At 32.9% G+C, this 15,639-nt stretch overlaps 1 protein-coding gene across 4 annotated transcripts in view; it reads right to left on the bottom strand.

Annotated features, from left to right (window-relative positions):
- Window positions 1–4,552: 4,552 nt before the first annotated feature.
- The window catches only part of LOC133539738 (sialoadhesin), a 30,362-nt gene continuing 19,275 nt past the window's right edge, over window positions 4,553–15,639 (bottom strand). For all 4 annotated transcript variants that reach the window (XM_061881868.1, XM_061881870.1, XM_061881869.1 and 1 more), the window contains 2 exons: window positions 13,559–13,727; window positions 4,553–8,492 (listed from right to left, as the gene is read on the bottom strand). In XM_061881868.1, the coding sequence (XP_061737852.1) occupies window positions 8,361–8,492; window positions 13,559–13,727 (301 nt within the window). In that variant the 3' untranslated portion in view covers window positions 4,553–8,360. The remainder of the gene's footprint in view (window positions 8,493–13,558; window positions 13,728–15,639) is intronic.

Here is a 15,639-nt window from a genome sequence, read left to right as displayed (position 1 = left end):
CAGTACATATTCCGCACAATTGACCACTAAATGGTAACACCCGAATAAGTTTTTCAACTTTTTCCACGTTAATCAATTCATGGTAAACGGGTATAGCGGCCGTGCCAGAAACTTGAGGGTTGCAGGTGCGCTTCCCACCTATTGACATTCAAATCGCTGCCGTTGTGTCCTTGGGCAGGACACTTCACCCTTGCCCCCAGTGCCGCTAACACTGGTGAATGAATGTCGAATAAATGATAAGTGGTGGCCGGAGGTGCCGTAGTGACCGCTTTGAGTATCTAACAATAAAAAAGCGCGATATAAATCTAATCCATTATTATTATTATTATTATTAACATTGCAACACATGCCAATACGGCCTTTTTAGTTTACTAAATTACAATTTTAAATTTCCCGGGAGTTTCGTCTTCAGGTTTTTAGGAAGTACGAGCGCTGCGCACACACACAGCTAAAAGTCGTCTGCTTTAACGGCATAATTACACAGTATTTTGGACATCTGTGTTGCTGAATCTTTTGCTATTTGTTCAATTAATAATGGAGAAGTCACAGTAGAAAGATGGAGTTAGGAAGCTTTAGCCTTTAGCCACACAAACACACGGTGATTCCTTGTTTAAAATTCCTGGAGGTGAAACTTTACTATGAATTACACCAACAAGGATCCTTACCAAATGTCAACCAGCAGTTTTTGGTGAGAAAATTGTGGTTAAAAAGTCAGTTCTTACCGGAAAAAAGCTGAGCTTGTGCCGTCAATAGCGGCCGTCGACTCCCCTGAGACACTGCGCGTCAACACACCCGTGGAGACACCCTTCCGACTATCAGGTACTATTAAACTCACTAAAACACTAGCAACACAAATATAAGGGATTTCCCAGAATTATCCTAATAAATGTGTCTAAAAACATCGGAATCCGTCCCAATGCAATCATGTTTTTTTTTTCTAGTCCGTCGCTATCAATATCTTCAAACACGAATCTTTCATCCTCGCTCAAATTAATGGGGAAATTGTCGTTTTCTCGGTCCGAGTAGCACTTTTTTTGGGAGGCTTCCATTAAAATCAATGTGAATATGTGAGGAGCCATGTGACGTCATTGTCTGCGACTTCCGGTAGAGTTAGGGCTTTTCTCCAGTTGCAAACTTTATCGTGGATGTTCTCTACTAAATCCTTTCAGCAAAAATATGGCAATATCGCGAAATGATCAAGTATGACACATAGAATGGACCTGCTATCCCCGTTTAAATAAGAAAATCTCATTTCAGTAGGCCTTTAAATCCTACTGAATAGCTCTTAATCTTCTTCCCTTTATGCGATTTCAAATTACCGGTATTGAAATCAGCCTCTTCCATTTTGAAAATGATAACAGTCACGAGTTTGACCAGGCGGTAATACTAAGCATGCGCCAATTATTTTGGGATGCGAGTTTGACCCGGCAGTAATTCAAGGCAGGCGCATACCAAATGCCCTGCGGCAATTCAAGGAAATACGGTATTTTTAGGAAGATACTGTACAGTCACTTCTGTAGTTTTGCTGATGTTTGTACCTGTGAAAAGTGTTAAGTAAAGTGTCTTCACTTCCAGTTTCTGAGTTTTACATGCACGGTGGCGTATCGTTGCAGCTGCCTTTAGCTACCGAAACACAGCCGGCGTTTCTTTGTTTGTTGTGAAGCTTTAGCGAACATGTTTCTCTACCACATGTCAACCGGCAAGTTTTTGGATGAGAAAATTGTGATATTAAGTCGCCTCGGTTGGTAGAGCGGCCGTCGGCTCGGTTGGTAGAGCGGCCGTGCCAGCAACTTGAGGGTTGCAGGTTCGATTCCCGCTTCCGCCATCCTAGTCACTGCCGTTGTGTCCTTGGGCAAGACACTTTACCCACCTGCTCCCAGTGCCACCCACACTGGTTTAAATGTAAATTAGATATTGGGTTTCATTATGTAAAGCGCTTTGAGTCACTAGAGAAAAGCGCGATATAAATATAATTCACTTCACTTCACTTCTTACCGGAGGATTGTGCGGAGTTAGCGTCCTACTGCAGCAGCTGTGATCTTGGCTCCTCCATTGGCTTCTTCAGAGACATTGGCGTTCACCGCAGCCCTCCGACTTTCAAGTATGACTTTATAATCTCACTAAAACACTAGTAACACAATAAGCAGATAAGGGATTTTCCAGAATTATCCTAGTAAATGTGTCTAATAACATCTGAATCGCTCCCACTGGCGTGGCCTTTTTTTTTTCTCTAGTGCTTCTCTAACTTTCCTCATCCACGAATCTTTCATCCTCGCTCAAATTAATGGGGAAATCGTCGCTTTCTCGGTCCGAATCGCTCTTGCTGCTTGTGGCTATTAATGTAAACAATGTGAGGATGTGAGGAGCTCTACAACCGGTGACGTCACGCGCACATCGTCTGCTACTTCCGGTACAGGCAAGGCTTTTTTATTAGCGACCAAAAGTTGCAAACTTTATCGTCAATGTTCTCTACTAAATCCTTTCAGCAAAAATATGGCAATATCGCGAAATGATCAAGTATGACACATAGAATGGACCTGCTATCCCCGTTTGAATAAGAAAATCTCATTTCAGTAGGCCTTTAATGTTTATTATAAACTGATGCGTTGATTTTTTTTCAGTTTATAGTTTGACCACATGAATAATACTTCAGGGGTTCTGTGTTTTTGCTTGTTTTAATTCTTTGTAGCAGGGGGTCCCCAAACTATGCCCCGTTGTTGTTCTAAATAAATGGTAAATAGTTATACTTGTATAGCGCTTTTTTACCTTCAAGGTACTCAAAGCGCTTTGACACTATTTCCAGATTCACCCATTCACACACACATTCACACACTGATGGCGGGGGCTGCCATGCAAGGCCCTAACCACGACCCATCAGGAGCAAGGGTGAAGTGTCTTGTTCAAGGACACAACGGACGTGCCGATGTTGGTAGAAGGTGGGGATTGAAACAGGAACCCTCAAGTTGCTGGCATGGTCATGCCGTACCCTATGTTGTTTTTTTTAAATCAAGCAAATCATATTATTGATGTAGATACCCATATTTGCTGTACATATTTACTTTAACAAAAATAAGTGTGGGATACTTCTCTCGTTGCCTTATTTGTATTTGACTTTTATTAAATGTTTATACATACATAAATAAATTAAAACATGTATACATATATATGTATATATTTAAATACATATATACATCCATACATACATACATATGTATATATATTTATATACATATATACATCCATACATACATATACATGCATACATACATATATATACAGTCTATCACCTAGCCAATCAATCAATCAATCAATGTTTATTTATATAGCCCTAAATCACAAGTGTCTCAAAGGGCTGCACAAACCACAACGACATCCTCGGTAGAGCCCACATAAGGGCAAGGAAAAACTCACACCCACCTCCACCTCCCAGTCAACTACTAGTATCATCACTATGAGCCCGTTGACGTTCTAGAAACAAACTGCGCAGCTCACTCGCAGTCCTGGGTTGAGGTGAAGGCTAATTAGCTTTTAGCATAACGTTAGCTCATTTTGCGGTGTGTGTGTGTTACGGACAGTGTTGATTGAGGTGTGTCGAAGCAGCAAAAAAGGACATGATGTTAAATGAAGAGTTTCTGTCTGTGATAGTGTATATAATAATGTAAGTGCATCATTAATCCTACGTGAACTCCATGGTGTTCAGGGATGAATAGTCTCTCCTATAACTATTGTACTAATTTTTCAGCTATAGTTACATTAATCATTAGTAATGTAGCAACCTAGTTTTGAATGCAGGGTCCCTGCTATCACATGTTGATAAAAATATAACATTTACATATTAAAAGTCAACTACAGGCTTCCCAATTGCTGTAATAAATTAAGGAGGATGAGTTGACTTGAAACTGTTTGTTGCACTTTTTATATGTAGAAGAAAGGTTTTGTCATTTTATTTAATCCAAGCAACAACTTGAGGCATTTTAATGTAGATTAACGTGGGCAGAATTTTTATATTGTTCCCAATGTTAAAAGGATAAAGCCATTGTTTAAAACTTTGGTAAATAAATAACCCAAAAAATTTATATTTTGTTGTTTTCTTACTGTACCGAACCGTGACCTCTAAACCGAGGTACGTACCGAACCAACATTTTTGTGTACCGTTACACCCCTTGGTATTTATTGTAGAATTTTGAGGACAAAAATGAATATATTCCTTTTTGAAATAAGGCTGTAACATAACATAAAGTGTAAATACTTTCCGGATGCAATGTACAAATAGTTAGTCCCTGGCCAAGTTTTTTCGACCCAATGTGAGTCAACAGCTTTGGGAACCCCTGACCTACAGATTTACGTTGAAGAGATAAACCAGAAAAGTTACATATAGGACTCCGGAAAGGGAGAACTACAAACAAGAGGGTGTGACTCAAAAGGAAAATCTCCATACAGATGGAAATAAAATAAAATAAAATAAAAAAAATACGATAGAGGAGTTGTATTTTGTGCTTGTTCAGTGTCTTTTTAAAGTTTTTCTTTTTAAAAATGCTGCACACGAACACACTTTATTTAGGTCATGTTGACTTTATTTACAGGTGATCATGAAATAGTGCCTACCTAATGAGAAATAACAATATTTATACTAATAATGACATGCCCAGGAACGTTTTCCAGCACTGGCAATAAAAAAAAAAGAAAAAAAAGTGTATTGTCATTGTGATGTGCTCACAAAGTCAATAACGCTTTTTATGGCTTTGCGGCTGCGGGAGGGGGGGGGGACATAAAACATCTCCACAAAATCCATTTGCGTGAAATGACAGCGGCTACACAGAGGAGACCAAATCACATCTGGGCCAGTGTATGCGTGTGTGTGTGTGTGTGTGTGCGTGTGTGTGTGTGTGTGTGTAAGTGCGGATTAAAAAGAAGACAAAGTGTACTTCAAACCGTCTCATCTTCTCCATCAGATCAAGGAGAGGACAGAAGCTGTTCAAGGTCATGGCCAGTCTACGTAAAAAAACGGCGTTATATGATAGTAACGAGTAACGAATAAATTAACTTGTTAACGATAACTTGGCTGAATGAGCGTGTGTCGGGCTCCTCGGTCTCTTTAGAGCAGGGGTCACCAACGCGGTGCCCGCGGGCACCAGGTTGACCGTAAGGACCAGATGAGTCGCCCGCTGGCCTGTTCTAAAAATAGCTCGAATAGCAGCACTTACCAGTGAGCTGACTCTATTTTTTAAATTGTATTTATTTACTAGTAAGATGGTCTCGCTTTGCTCGACATTTTTAATTCTAAGAGAGACAAAACTCAAATAGAATTTGAAAATCCAAGAAAATATTTTAAAGACTTGGTCTTCACTTGTTTAAATAAAAAAAATGTTTTAACTTTGCTTCTTATAACTTTCAGAAAGACAATTTTAGAGAAAAATACAACTTTAAAAATGATTTTAGGATTTTTAAATAAATATACCTTTTTACCTTTTAAATTCCTTCCTTTTCTTTCCTGACAATTTAAATCAATGTTTAAGTATTTATTTATTTTTTATAATGAGTACATTTTAATTTAATTCTTCATTTTAGCTTCTTCAAACTTATTGTGATTAAAATTCCCCAAAAATTATTCTGGCAAATCTAGAATCAAATTTAAATCTTATTTCTAAGTTTTTTGAATTTCTTTAAACATTTTTGTTCTGGAAAATGTAGAAGAAATAATGATTTGTCTTTGTTAGAAATATAGCTTGGTCCAATTTGTTATATATTCTAACAAAGTGACTATTTGGTTTTCAACCTATTCAAAACATGTCATCAAAATTCTAAAATTAATATGAATCAGGAAAAATTACTAATGATGTTCCATAAATTATTATATTTTTTTCAAAAATATTCTAATTAGCTAGCTTTTGTCTTTATTTTTTTCAGTTGAATTTTGAATTTTAAAGAGTCGAAATTGAAGATGAACTATGTTTCAAAATGTAATTTTCATTTTTTTTTGTGTTTTCTCCTCTTTTAAACCGTTCAATTAAGTGTTTTTTTCATCATTTATTCTCTACAAAAAAATTTTCGTAAAAGGGAAAAAAAATGTACGACGGAATGACAGACAGAAATACCCATTTTTTTTATATATATACATTTATTTATTAAAGGTAAATTAAGCAAATTGGCTATTTCTGGCAATTTATTTAAGTGTGTATCAAACTGGTAGCCCTACGCAATAATCAGTACCCAAGAAGTAGCTCTTGGTTTCAAAAAGGTTGGTGACCCCTGCTTTAGACCATTGTTTTCAACCTTTTTTGAGCCAAGGAACATTTGTTTTATAAAATAAATACAGAGGCACACCACCAGCAGAAAAGGTTAAAAAATGAATCTCCACCAGGTTGTCGTGTCTTATTTTGAGTTTGTTGTTTCCTGTGTGTCGTGCTTTAGTTCCTGTCTTGCGCTGTTATTTTGGTGACCCTTCCTGTGTTGTTGGTGTTCTCCTGTAGCAGTTTCACGCCTTCCTTTGAGTGCTATTGCCCGCACCTGCTTTGTTTTCGCAATCAAGACTATTTAAGTTGTGCGTATACGCTATCCTTCTTTGTGGGGACATTGTTGATTGTCATGTCATGTACGGATGTACTTTGTGGACGCTGTCTTTGCTCCACACGCTGTAAGTTTTTGCTGTCGTCCAGCATTCTGTTTTTGTTTACTTTTCAGCCAATTCAGTTTTAGTTTGGTTTTACATAGCCATCCCTATGCTTCAGTGCCTTTTCCTAGCCTTTTGTTAATTTTTGGTTTAAGTGGTACATACCTTTTTACCTGCACGCTGCCTACCGCTGTGCTCAGCATATTGGGATCACAACAAACCATCCTCGACGCGTTCCGACTTCTACAAGGCAATGAACTACCTGTTGCCACCTACTGATATGGAGTATTACAACATTAACCTGCCAAGGTCTACACAACACAGGCACTAGACAACGACACATTACGATTATTGATCTGCCAAAAATATTTTTTGGACCAATCAGGTGAATTTGCATAATTTACCACGGCACACCGGACAATATCTCACGGCACACTAATGTGCCGCGGCACAATGGTTGAAAATCACTGCCTTAGACGCATCCTCGCTCATCCAAGCGGACTGGACACTGGCCGAGAGTCAGTGGGCGGCCGAGGGTTGCTTTGTTGGGTCTGCTCCCCCCCGCTCCAGCAGACGATGCCGTGGAACACCGCAGAGGCCACCACAGTGTAGATGTTTCCTTGTTGTTGTTTTTACTTTTGTAGCTGTATGTATCCCCTCAATTTCCCCCCAAAAATGGATTAACTGGCCGGAATATAAAGACAATATAACATACATCCATAAACGTGTATGTATGTGCAAAAGTGCAATATATTTATGTCAGAATAATCGTATCTAGGTTATCACAAAACGTTGTGTGGCCACGAGAAGACAAATACTGTCTTTGATCCTACCAAACAAAAGGCTTGTAAAACTCCACTGTGTAGGATGGGGAGCGACATGAGGGTTCTGTTTCTTTGATGTATTGTAATCCACAGAAAGATTGTGTCTTGACCCAAGAACTACAAAGCGGAGAGAAAGCAGGACCTGCCCAAGTCCCATGAGCCTCTTCTTTGAACTGTTTTACAACATCTTTTTTAAATTCTTTTACGACCTTTTCTTTGAACTGTTTGTAATCAAAGGCGATGGCTGTTTACGACCCCGGTATCTTTAGAAACAGCTGTTGCCATGTAATCAGGGAAAGTCCAAATAAAAGAGGAGCCATACAATATTTCGTCAGGAGAGTCCAGACGTCAATTGAGCCAAATTTAATTCTGTCCCTGTTTAATTTCTTGCTTCTAGTCTTATTTAATAACCTGACAATTGATCTGTACAGTCATCTATTTATTTATATCCGCACCTTTTTGCTCTTTTATCCCGCACTACCATGAGCAAATGCAATGCAATTTTGTTCTTATCTGTACTGTAAAGATCAAATTTGAATGACAATAAAAATAAAGTCTAAATATAAGTCTATGTAGAAATGTCTGGTTGTATCAGCTCTGCTCTTTAATGACCTTTGTGTTCTTTGATGTGTCCCTCTTACACACGACTATGTGTGCTATGGCTTTGAGGTTTGTTTCCCTTGGCCTTAGTCTGGAACCCCTCTACAGAGGGCCAGGCTTAGACTGATTTTTTTTTTTTTCGAACGACAAGTTAATAAATTGAAGCGGCAAACGCCTCTCGATGATGTCACGAGTCTCTAGGCAACAGGCCCCGCCTTTTAAAAGCACACACACGTACACACTGTGCTCTCATGTATAACGTCTTAGTCGCATATGTCCCAGATTTTTGCAGTTTTTCCCGGGTCATGGCTGGTTCACGGGTCATACTAGAGGACCTCCAGGTAAATGGCCGACTCGGGTTCAGCTACATGCACGACCCCAGGGGCGTCTTGTGTGTCCGCACGCGCGCCGAGAGCCCCTCGCCTGCGCTCGCCGCCTCTCCTGCCCATCCGACGCACCTAAACAAGGCCAAGACGTTTTCATACGAACGAGTCAAAGTAGTTCATTAGTTGGGAAATCTTTATTGAGAAAAGCTTTTAAGCAGTAACTCTGTTTGCACTTTATTCACATGTCTCCATCTAAATCTATTTTATTAAAGCTTTTAAAGTATTTCAACTTTTTAACATTGAATTAATACTTTTTATTTTTATTTTATCTGTCAGTTGTTTTATAACTTTAGAGAAACCTTTGCCAAGATAGCTTCTAATTATTATAAATAATAACAATTCTATTAAAAAAATAACAATTCTATTCAAATATTTTTTTTATTTTGAATTGTTTATTATATATAATTATATAAAACACACAATTGTTATGCATTAAACATGTTTCGCTGAAAAAGCTTATATTTAAAGTATATAAATAATCATAATTCTATTTGATTTATTTAATTTTTATTTGTTTATATATATATAAACAATTGTTTCATGTATTACACATTTTTTGCTAAGAAACTTTTTATTCATAATATATAAATAAACAGAATCCTATTTTATTTATTATAATTTTGTTTTTTAATATGTTTAATAATTATACATTTTATGTTTCAATAGTTTTATAACTATATAAAAAACACACAATTGTTATGTATTACACTTTTTTGCCATAAAAGCTTCTATTTATAGTATAAACAAATTCACAATTCCATTAAAAATGTTTTTTTTAATTTGTCTATTATTATATATAATTATATACAACACACAATTATGTATTGCGTGTTTTGCTGAGAAAGCTTCTATTTATAGTATATAAATAATCACAATCCTATTTTATTTATTTTGTTTGTTTTTTTTTAGATTATATATGATAATTATATATTTTATGTTTAAACTTTTTAAACAAAAAATTCACAATTCTATACAAAAAAAATAATTTGTTTATTATTATATATAATTATATAAGACACACAATTGTTACGTATTGCACATTTTTTGCTGAGAAAGCTTCTATTTGTAGTATATAAATAATCACAATCCTATTTTAAATTTTTTTATATCCATCCATCCATCCATCCATCATCTTCCGCTTATCCGAGGTCGAGTCGCGGGGGCAGCAGCCTAAGCAGGGAAACCCAGACTTCCCTCTCCCCAGCCACTTCGTCTAGCTCTTCCCGGGGGATCCCGAGGCGTTCCCAGGCCAGCCGGGAGACATAGTCTTCCCAACGTGTCCTGGGTCTTCCCCGTGGCCTCCTACCAGCTGGATGTGCCCTAAACACCTCCCTAGGGAGGCGTTCGGGTGGCATCCTGACCAGATGCCCGAACCACCTCATCTGGCTCCTCTCGATGTGGAGGAGCAGCAGCTTTACGTTGAGCTCCTCCCGGATGGCAGAGCTTCTCACCCTATCTCTAAGGGAGAGCCCCGCCACCCGGCGGAGGAAAGTCATTTCGGCCGCTTGTACCCGTGATCTTATCCTTTCGGTCATGACCCAAAGCTCATGACCATAGGTGAGGATGGGAACGTAGATCGACCGGTAAATTGAGAGCTTTGCCTTCCGGGTCAGCTCCTTCTTCACCACAACGGATCGATACAACGTCCGCATTACTGAAGACGCCGCACCGATCCGCCTGTTTAATATTATTATATATAGTTATATAATAACAATTTTTTATGTATTGCATTATTATTATTATATATAATTATATAAAAACAATTTTTTCATGTATTGCACATTTTTTGCTAAGAAACCTTCTATTTATAGTATATAAATAATCAGAATCCGATTTAATTTATTATTTTTTTAATTGTTTAATATTATTATGTAAATTGATTATACATTTCATGTTTCAATAGTTTTATAACTGTATAAAAACCACACAACTGTTATGTATTACACATTTTTTGCCATAAAAGCTTCTATTTATAGTATATAGAAATTCACGATTCAATTTTTTTATTTTTTGTTTATTACTACATATAATTATATAAAACACACAATTGTTATGTCTGACACTTGTTTTGCTGGGAAAGCTTCAATTTATAGTATATAAATAATCACAATTGTATTGTATTCATTTTGTATTTATTTGTTTCATATTATTGTATATAAAAATCACATATTTCATGTTTCAATTGTTTTATAAAAAAGCACAATTTTAAAAAAAAAGTGTTTTTATTTGTTTATTATTATATATAATTATAATAGACACACAATTGTTACATGTTACACATTTTTGGCTGAGAAAGCTTCTATTTCTAGTATATAAATAATCACAAATACATTTTTTTTGTTTGCTTTATCATTATTATATTTAATGGTATAAAAACAATTTTTTTTATGTGTTACACATTTTTTGCTAAGAAAACTTCTATTTATAGTATATAAATAATCACAAATAATTTGTTATTTGTTTGGTTTATTATTATTATTGTTATATATAATTATATAAAAACACTTTTATGTATTACATTATTATTATTATTATTATATATAATTATATAAACAAAGAAGTTTTTATGTATTACACATTTTAAGCTAAGAAACCTTCTATTTATAGTATATAAATAATCACAATCCTATTTAATTTATTATTTTTTTAATTGTTTAATATTATTATATAAATTGATTATACATTTCATGTTTCAATAGTTTTATAACTGTATAAAAACCCCACAACTGTTATGTATTACACATTTTTTGCCATCAAAGCTTCTATTTATAGTATATACAAATTCACGATTCTATCCAATTTTTGTATTTTTTTTTTATTACTATATATAATTATATAAAACACACAATTGTTATGTCTGACATGTTTTGCTGGGAAAGCTTCTATTTATAGTATATAAATAATCACAATTGTATTGTATTCATTTTGTATTTATTTGTTTCATATTATTATATATAAGAATCACATATTTCATGTTTCAATTGTTTTATAAAAAAGTACAATTCTAAAAAAAAGTTTTTTTATTTGTTTATTATTATATATAATTATAATAGACACACAATTGTAACATGTTACACATTTTTTGCTGAGAAACTTTCTATTTATAGTATATAAATAATCACAAATAATTAGTTTTTTGTTTGCTTTATTATTATTATATTTAATTGTTTAAAAACACATTTTTTATTTATTACACATTTTTTGCTAAGAAAACTTCTATTTATAGTATATGAATAATCACAAATAATTTGTTATTTGTTTGGTTTATTATTATTATTGTTATATATAATTATATAAAAACACACTTTTATGTATTACATTATTATTATTATTATATATAATTATATAAAAAATTAGTTTTTCATGTATTACACATTTTTTGCTAAGAAACCTTCTATTTATAGTATATAAATAATCACAATCCTATTTAATTTATTAATTTTTTAATTGTTTGATATTATTATATAAATTGATTATACATTTCATGTTTCAATAGTTTTATAACTGTATAAAAACCACACAACTGTTATGTATTACACATTTTTTGCCATAAAAGCTTCTATTTATAATATATAGAAATTCACGATTATATTCAATTTTTTAATTTATTTGTTTATTACTATATATAATTATATAAAACACACAATTGTTATGTCTGACACATGTTTTGCTGGGAAAGCTTATATTTATAGTATATAAATAATCACAATTGTACTTTATTCATTTTGTATTTATTTGTTTCATATTATTATATATAAGGATCATATATTTTATGTTTCAATTGTTTTATAAAACAACTACAATTTAAAAAAAAAAAGGTTTTTTTGTGTTTATTATTATATATAATTATAATAGACACACAATTGTTACATGTTACACATTTTTGGCTGAGAAAGCTTCTATTTCTAGTGTATAAATAATCACAAATACATTTTTTTTGTTTGCTTTATCATTATTATATTTAATGGTATAAAAACACATTTTTTTATGTGTTACACATTTTTTGCTAAGAAAACTTCTATTTATAGTATATAAATAATCACAAATAATTTGTTATTTGTTTGGTTTATTATTATTATTGTTATATACAATTATATAAAAACAATTTTATGTATTACATTATTATTATTATTATTATATATAATTATATTAAAAAAATAAGTTTTTATGTATTACACATTTTTTGCTCAGAAACCTTCTATTTATAGTATATAAATAATCACAATCCTATTTAATTTTTTTTTTTTAATTGTTTAATATTACTATAAAAATTGATTATACATTTCATGTTTCAATAGTTTTATAACTGTATAAAAACCACACAACTGTTATGTATTACACATTTTTTGCCATAAAAACTTCTATTTATAGTATATACAAATTCACAATTCTATTCAATTTTTTAATTTGTTTATTACTATATATAATTATATAAAACACACAATTGTTATGTCTGACACATGTTTTGCTGGGAAAGCTTCTATTTATAGTATATAAATAATCACAATTGTACTTTATTCATTTTGTATTTATTTGTTTAATATTATTATATATAAGGATCATATATTTCATGTTTCAATTGTTTTATAAAAAAGTACAATTCTAAAAAAAAAAGGTTATTTTTGGTGGTTTATTATTATACATAAAATTATAATAGACACACAGTTGTTACATGTTACACATTTTTTGCTGAGAAAGCTTCTATTTATAGTATATAAATAATCACAAATAATTTGTTTTTGTTTGATTTATTATTATTATATTTAATTGTATAAAAACACATTTTTTATGTATTACACATTTTTTTGCTAAGAAAACTTCTATTTATAGTATATAAATAATCACAAATGATTTGTTATTTGTTTGGTTTATTATTATATAATTATATAAAAACACACTTTCATGTATTACATTATTATTATTATTATATATAATTATATAAAAAACTACGTTTTTATGTACTACACATTTTTTGCTAAGAAATCTTCTATTTTTAGTATATATATACTCACAATCCTATTTTATTTATTAAATGTATTTGAATTTTATTATATATAAAATGATGAGTTTGTTTCTGGTCTCCAACCAGTATATTGGCAATGCTGAGCAGAAAGTACGGGACAAGGAACCTGGAGTACCTGCTTGGTGCGCACAAAGTGAGGCGTGCAGTTCTGGTACACCAGCTGGTAGCTGCCGTTGGTGTAGACGTGGGTCACCTCGGTGCAGTTGATGTAGAGCGGCGTGGACTCCTGATTGGCTCCTGATCCTCCTGCCAGGCCTGCAGCAGGACGTCCAGTCAGGACGTGTCTGGGAAGAGAGTGCACGGACACACACGTTAATAACATAAAAAAATATATATAATTTGCTAATAAAATCAAAATGATTATAGCTAGACCAAAACTTGTTGCAACAGAAACAAATGGGACAAGTTTGGAAGGATTTGGACATAATTAAAGTCTAGTTATAGCAAATAACACGTTAATTACACGCCAATAGCAAAATGAAATCTCAAAACATTAATAACATAAAAAACTATGATAGTTAGACCAAAGACTTTTGCAGCCCAAACGATCAGGACAAGTTAGGAGTGATTTTGACATAGTTTAGGACTAGTTAGGGATAATAACACAGTAATTACATGTTAATAACAAAATACATAAAATGGTTATGTTTGTATACAACATTAAAAACTATAATACGTTAACAAAATCAAACGTACTATAATTAGACCAGGACTTTGCAGCACAAACAATTGGGACAAGTTTGGGGGGGATTTTGACTATTTATGAATAATAACACCTTAATTACATGTTAATAACATACAAACCATAGTAAGTTAATCAAATCAAAACTATGATAGTTAGACCAAATAATTTTGCAGCCCAAACGATCGGGACAAGTTAGGAGTGATTTTGACATAGTTGAGGACTAGTTAGGGATAATAACACAGTAATTACATGTTAATAACAAAATACATAAAATGGTTATGTTTGTATACAACATTAAAAACGATAATACGTTAACACAATCAAACTTACTATAACTAGACCAGGACTTTGCAGCACAAACAATTGGGACAAGTTTGGGGGGGATTTTGACTAGTTATGAATAATAACACCTTAATTACATGTTAATAACATACAAACCATAGTAAGTTAATCAAATCAGAACTATAATAGTTAAACCAAATGATTTTGCAGCCCAAACGATCGGGACAAGTTAGGAGTGATTTTGACATAGTTGAGGACTAGTTAGGAATAATAACACAGTAATTACATGTTAATAACAAAATACATAAAATGGTTATATTTGTATACAACATTAAAAACTATAATACGTTAACAAAATCAAACTTACTATAATTAGACCAGGACTTTGCAGCACAAACAATTGGGACAAGTTTGGGGGGGATTTTGACTAGTTATGAATAATAATACCTTAATTACATGTTAATAACATACAAACCATAGTAAGTTAATCAAATCAAAACTATAATAGTTAAACCAAATCATTTTGCAGCACAAACGATTGGGACAAGGTTGGGGAGGTTTTGACAGTTTGGGGGTGCTGGTTAAGAATAATAACACCTTAATTACACGTTAATAGCAAAAAAAAAAGGTCAAAACATGAATTGCACATTATTTACACATTAATAACATAAAATCATAAAATGTTGATAAAATCTTAATTATAGTTACACCAAAATTGTTTGCAGCACAAATGAATGGGACAACTTTGGAGGGATTCTGACATAGTTGGGGACTAGTTATTAATAACACGTTAGTTACATGTTAATAACAAAAAGTCACACATTGGTTATAACATTAAAACTATAATACGTTAACAAAATCAAACTTACTATAATTAGACCAGGACTTTGCAGCACAAACAATTGGGACAAGTTTGGGGGGGATTTTGACTAGTTATGAATAATAACACCTTAATTACATGTTAATAACATACAAACCATAGTAAGTTAATCAAATCAAAACTATAATAGTTAAACCAAATGATTTTGCAGCCCAAACGATCGGGACAAGTTAGGAGTGATTTTGACATAGTTGAGGACTAGTTAGGAATAATAACACAGTAATTACATGTTAATAACAAAATACATAAAATGGTTATATTTGTATACAACATTAAAAACTATAATACGTTAACAAAATCAAACTTACTATAATTAGACCAGGACTTTGCAGCACAAACAATTGGGACA

The sequence above is a fragment of the Nerophis ophidion genome, linkage group LG21 (genome assembly GCF_033978795.1).
Source record: "Nerophis ophidion isolate RoL-2023_Sa linkage group LG21, RoL_Noph_v1.0, whole genome shotgun sequence".
Lineage (NCBI taxonomy): Eukaryota > Metazoa > Chordata > Actinopteri > Syngnathiformes > Syngnathidae > Nerophis > Nerophis ophidion.
The sequence above is the reverse complement of the archived record's forward strand: the minus strand, read 5'-3'. Positions and strand labels throughout refer to the sequence as shown.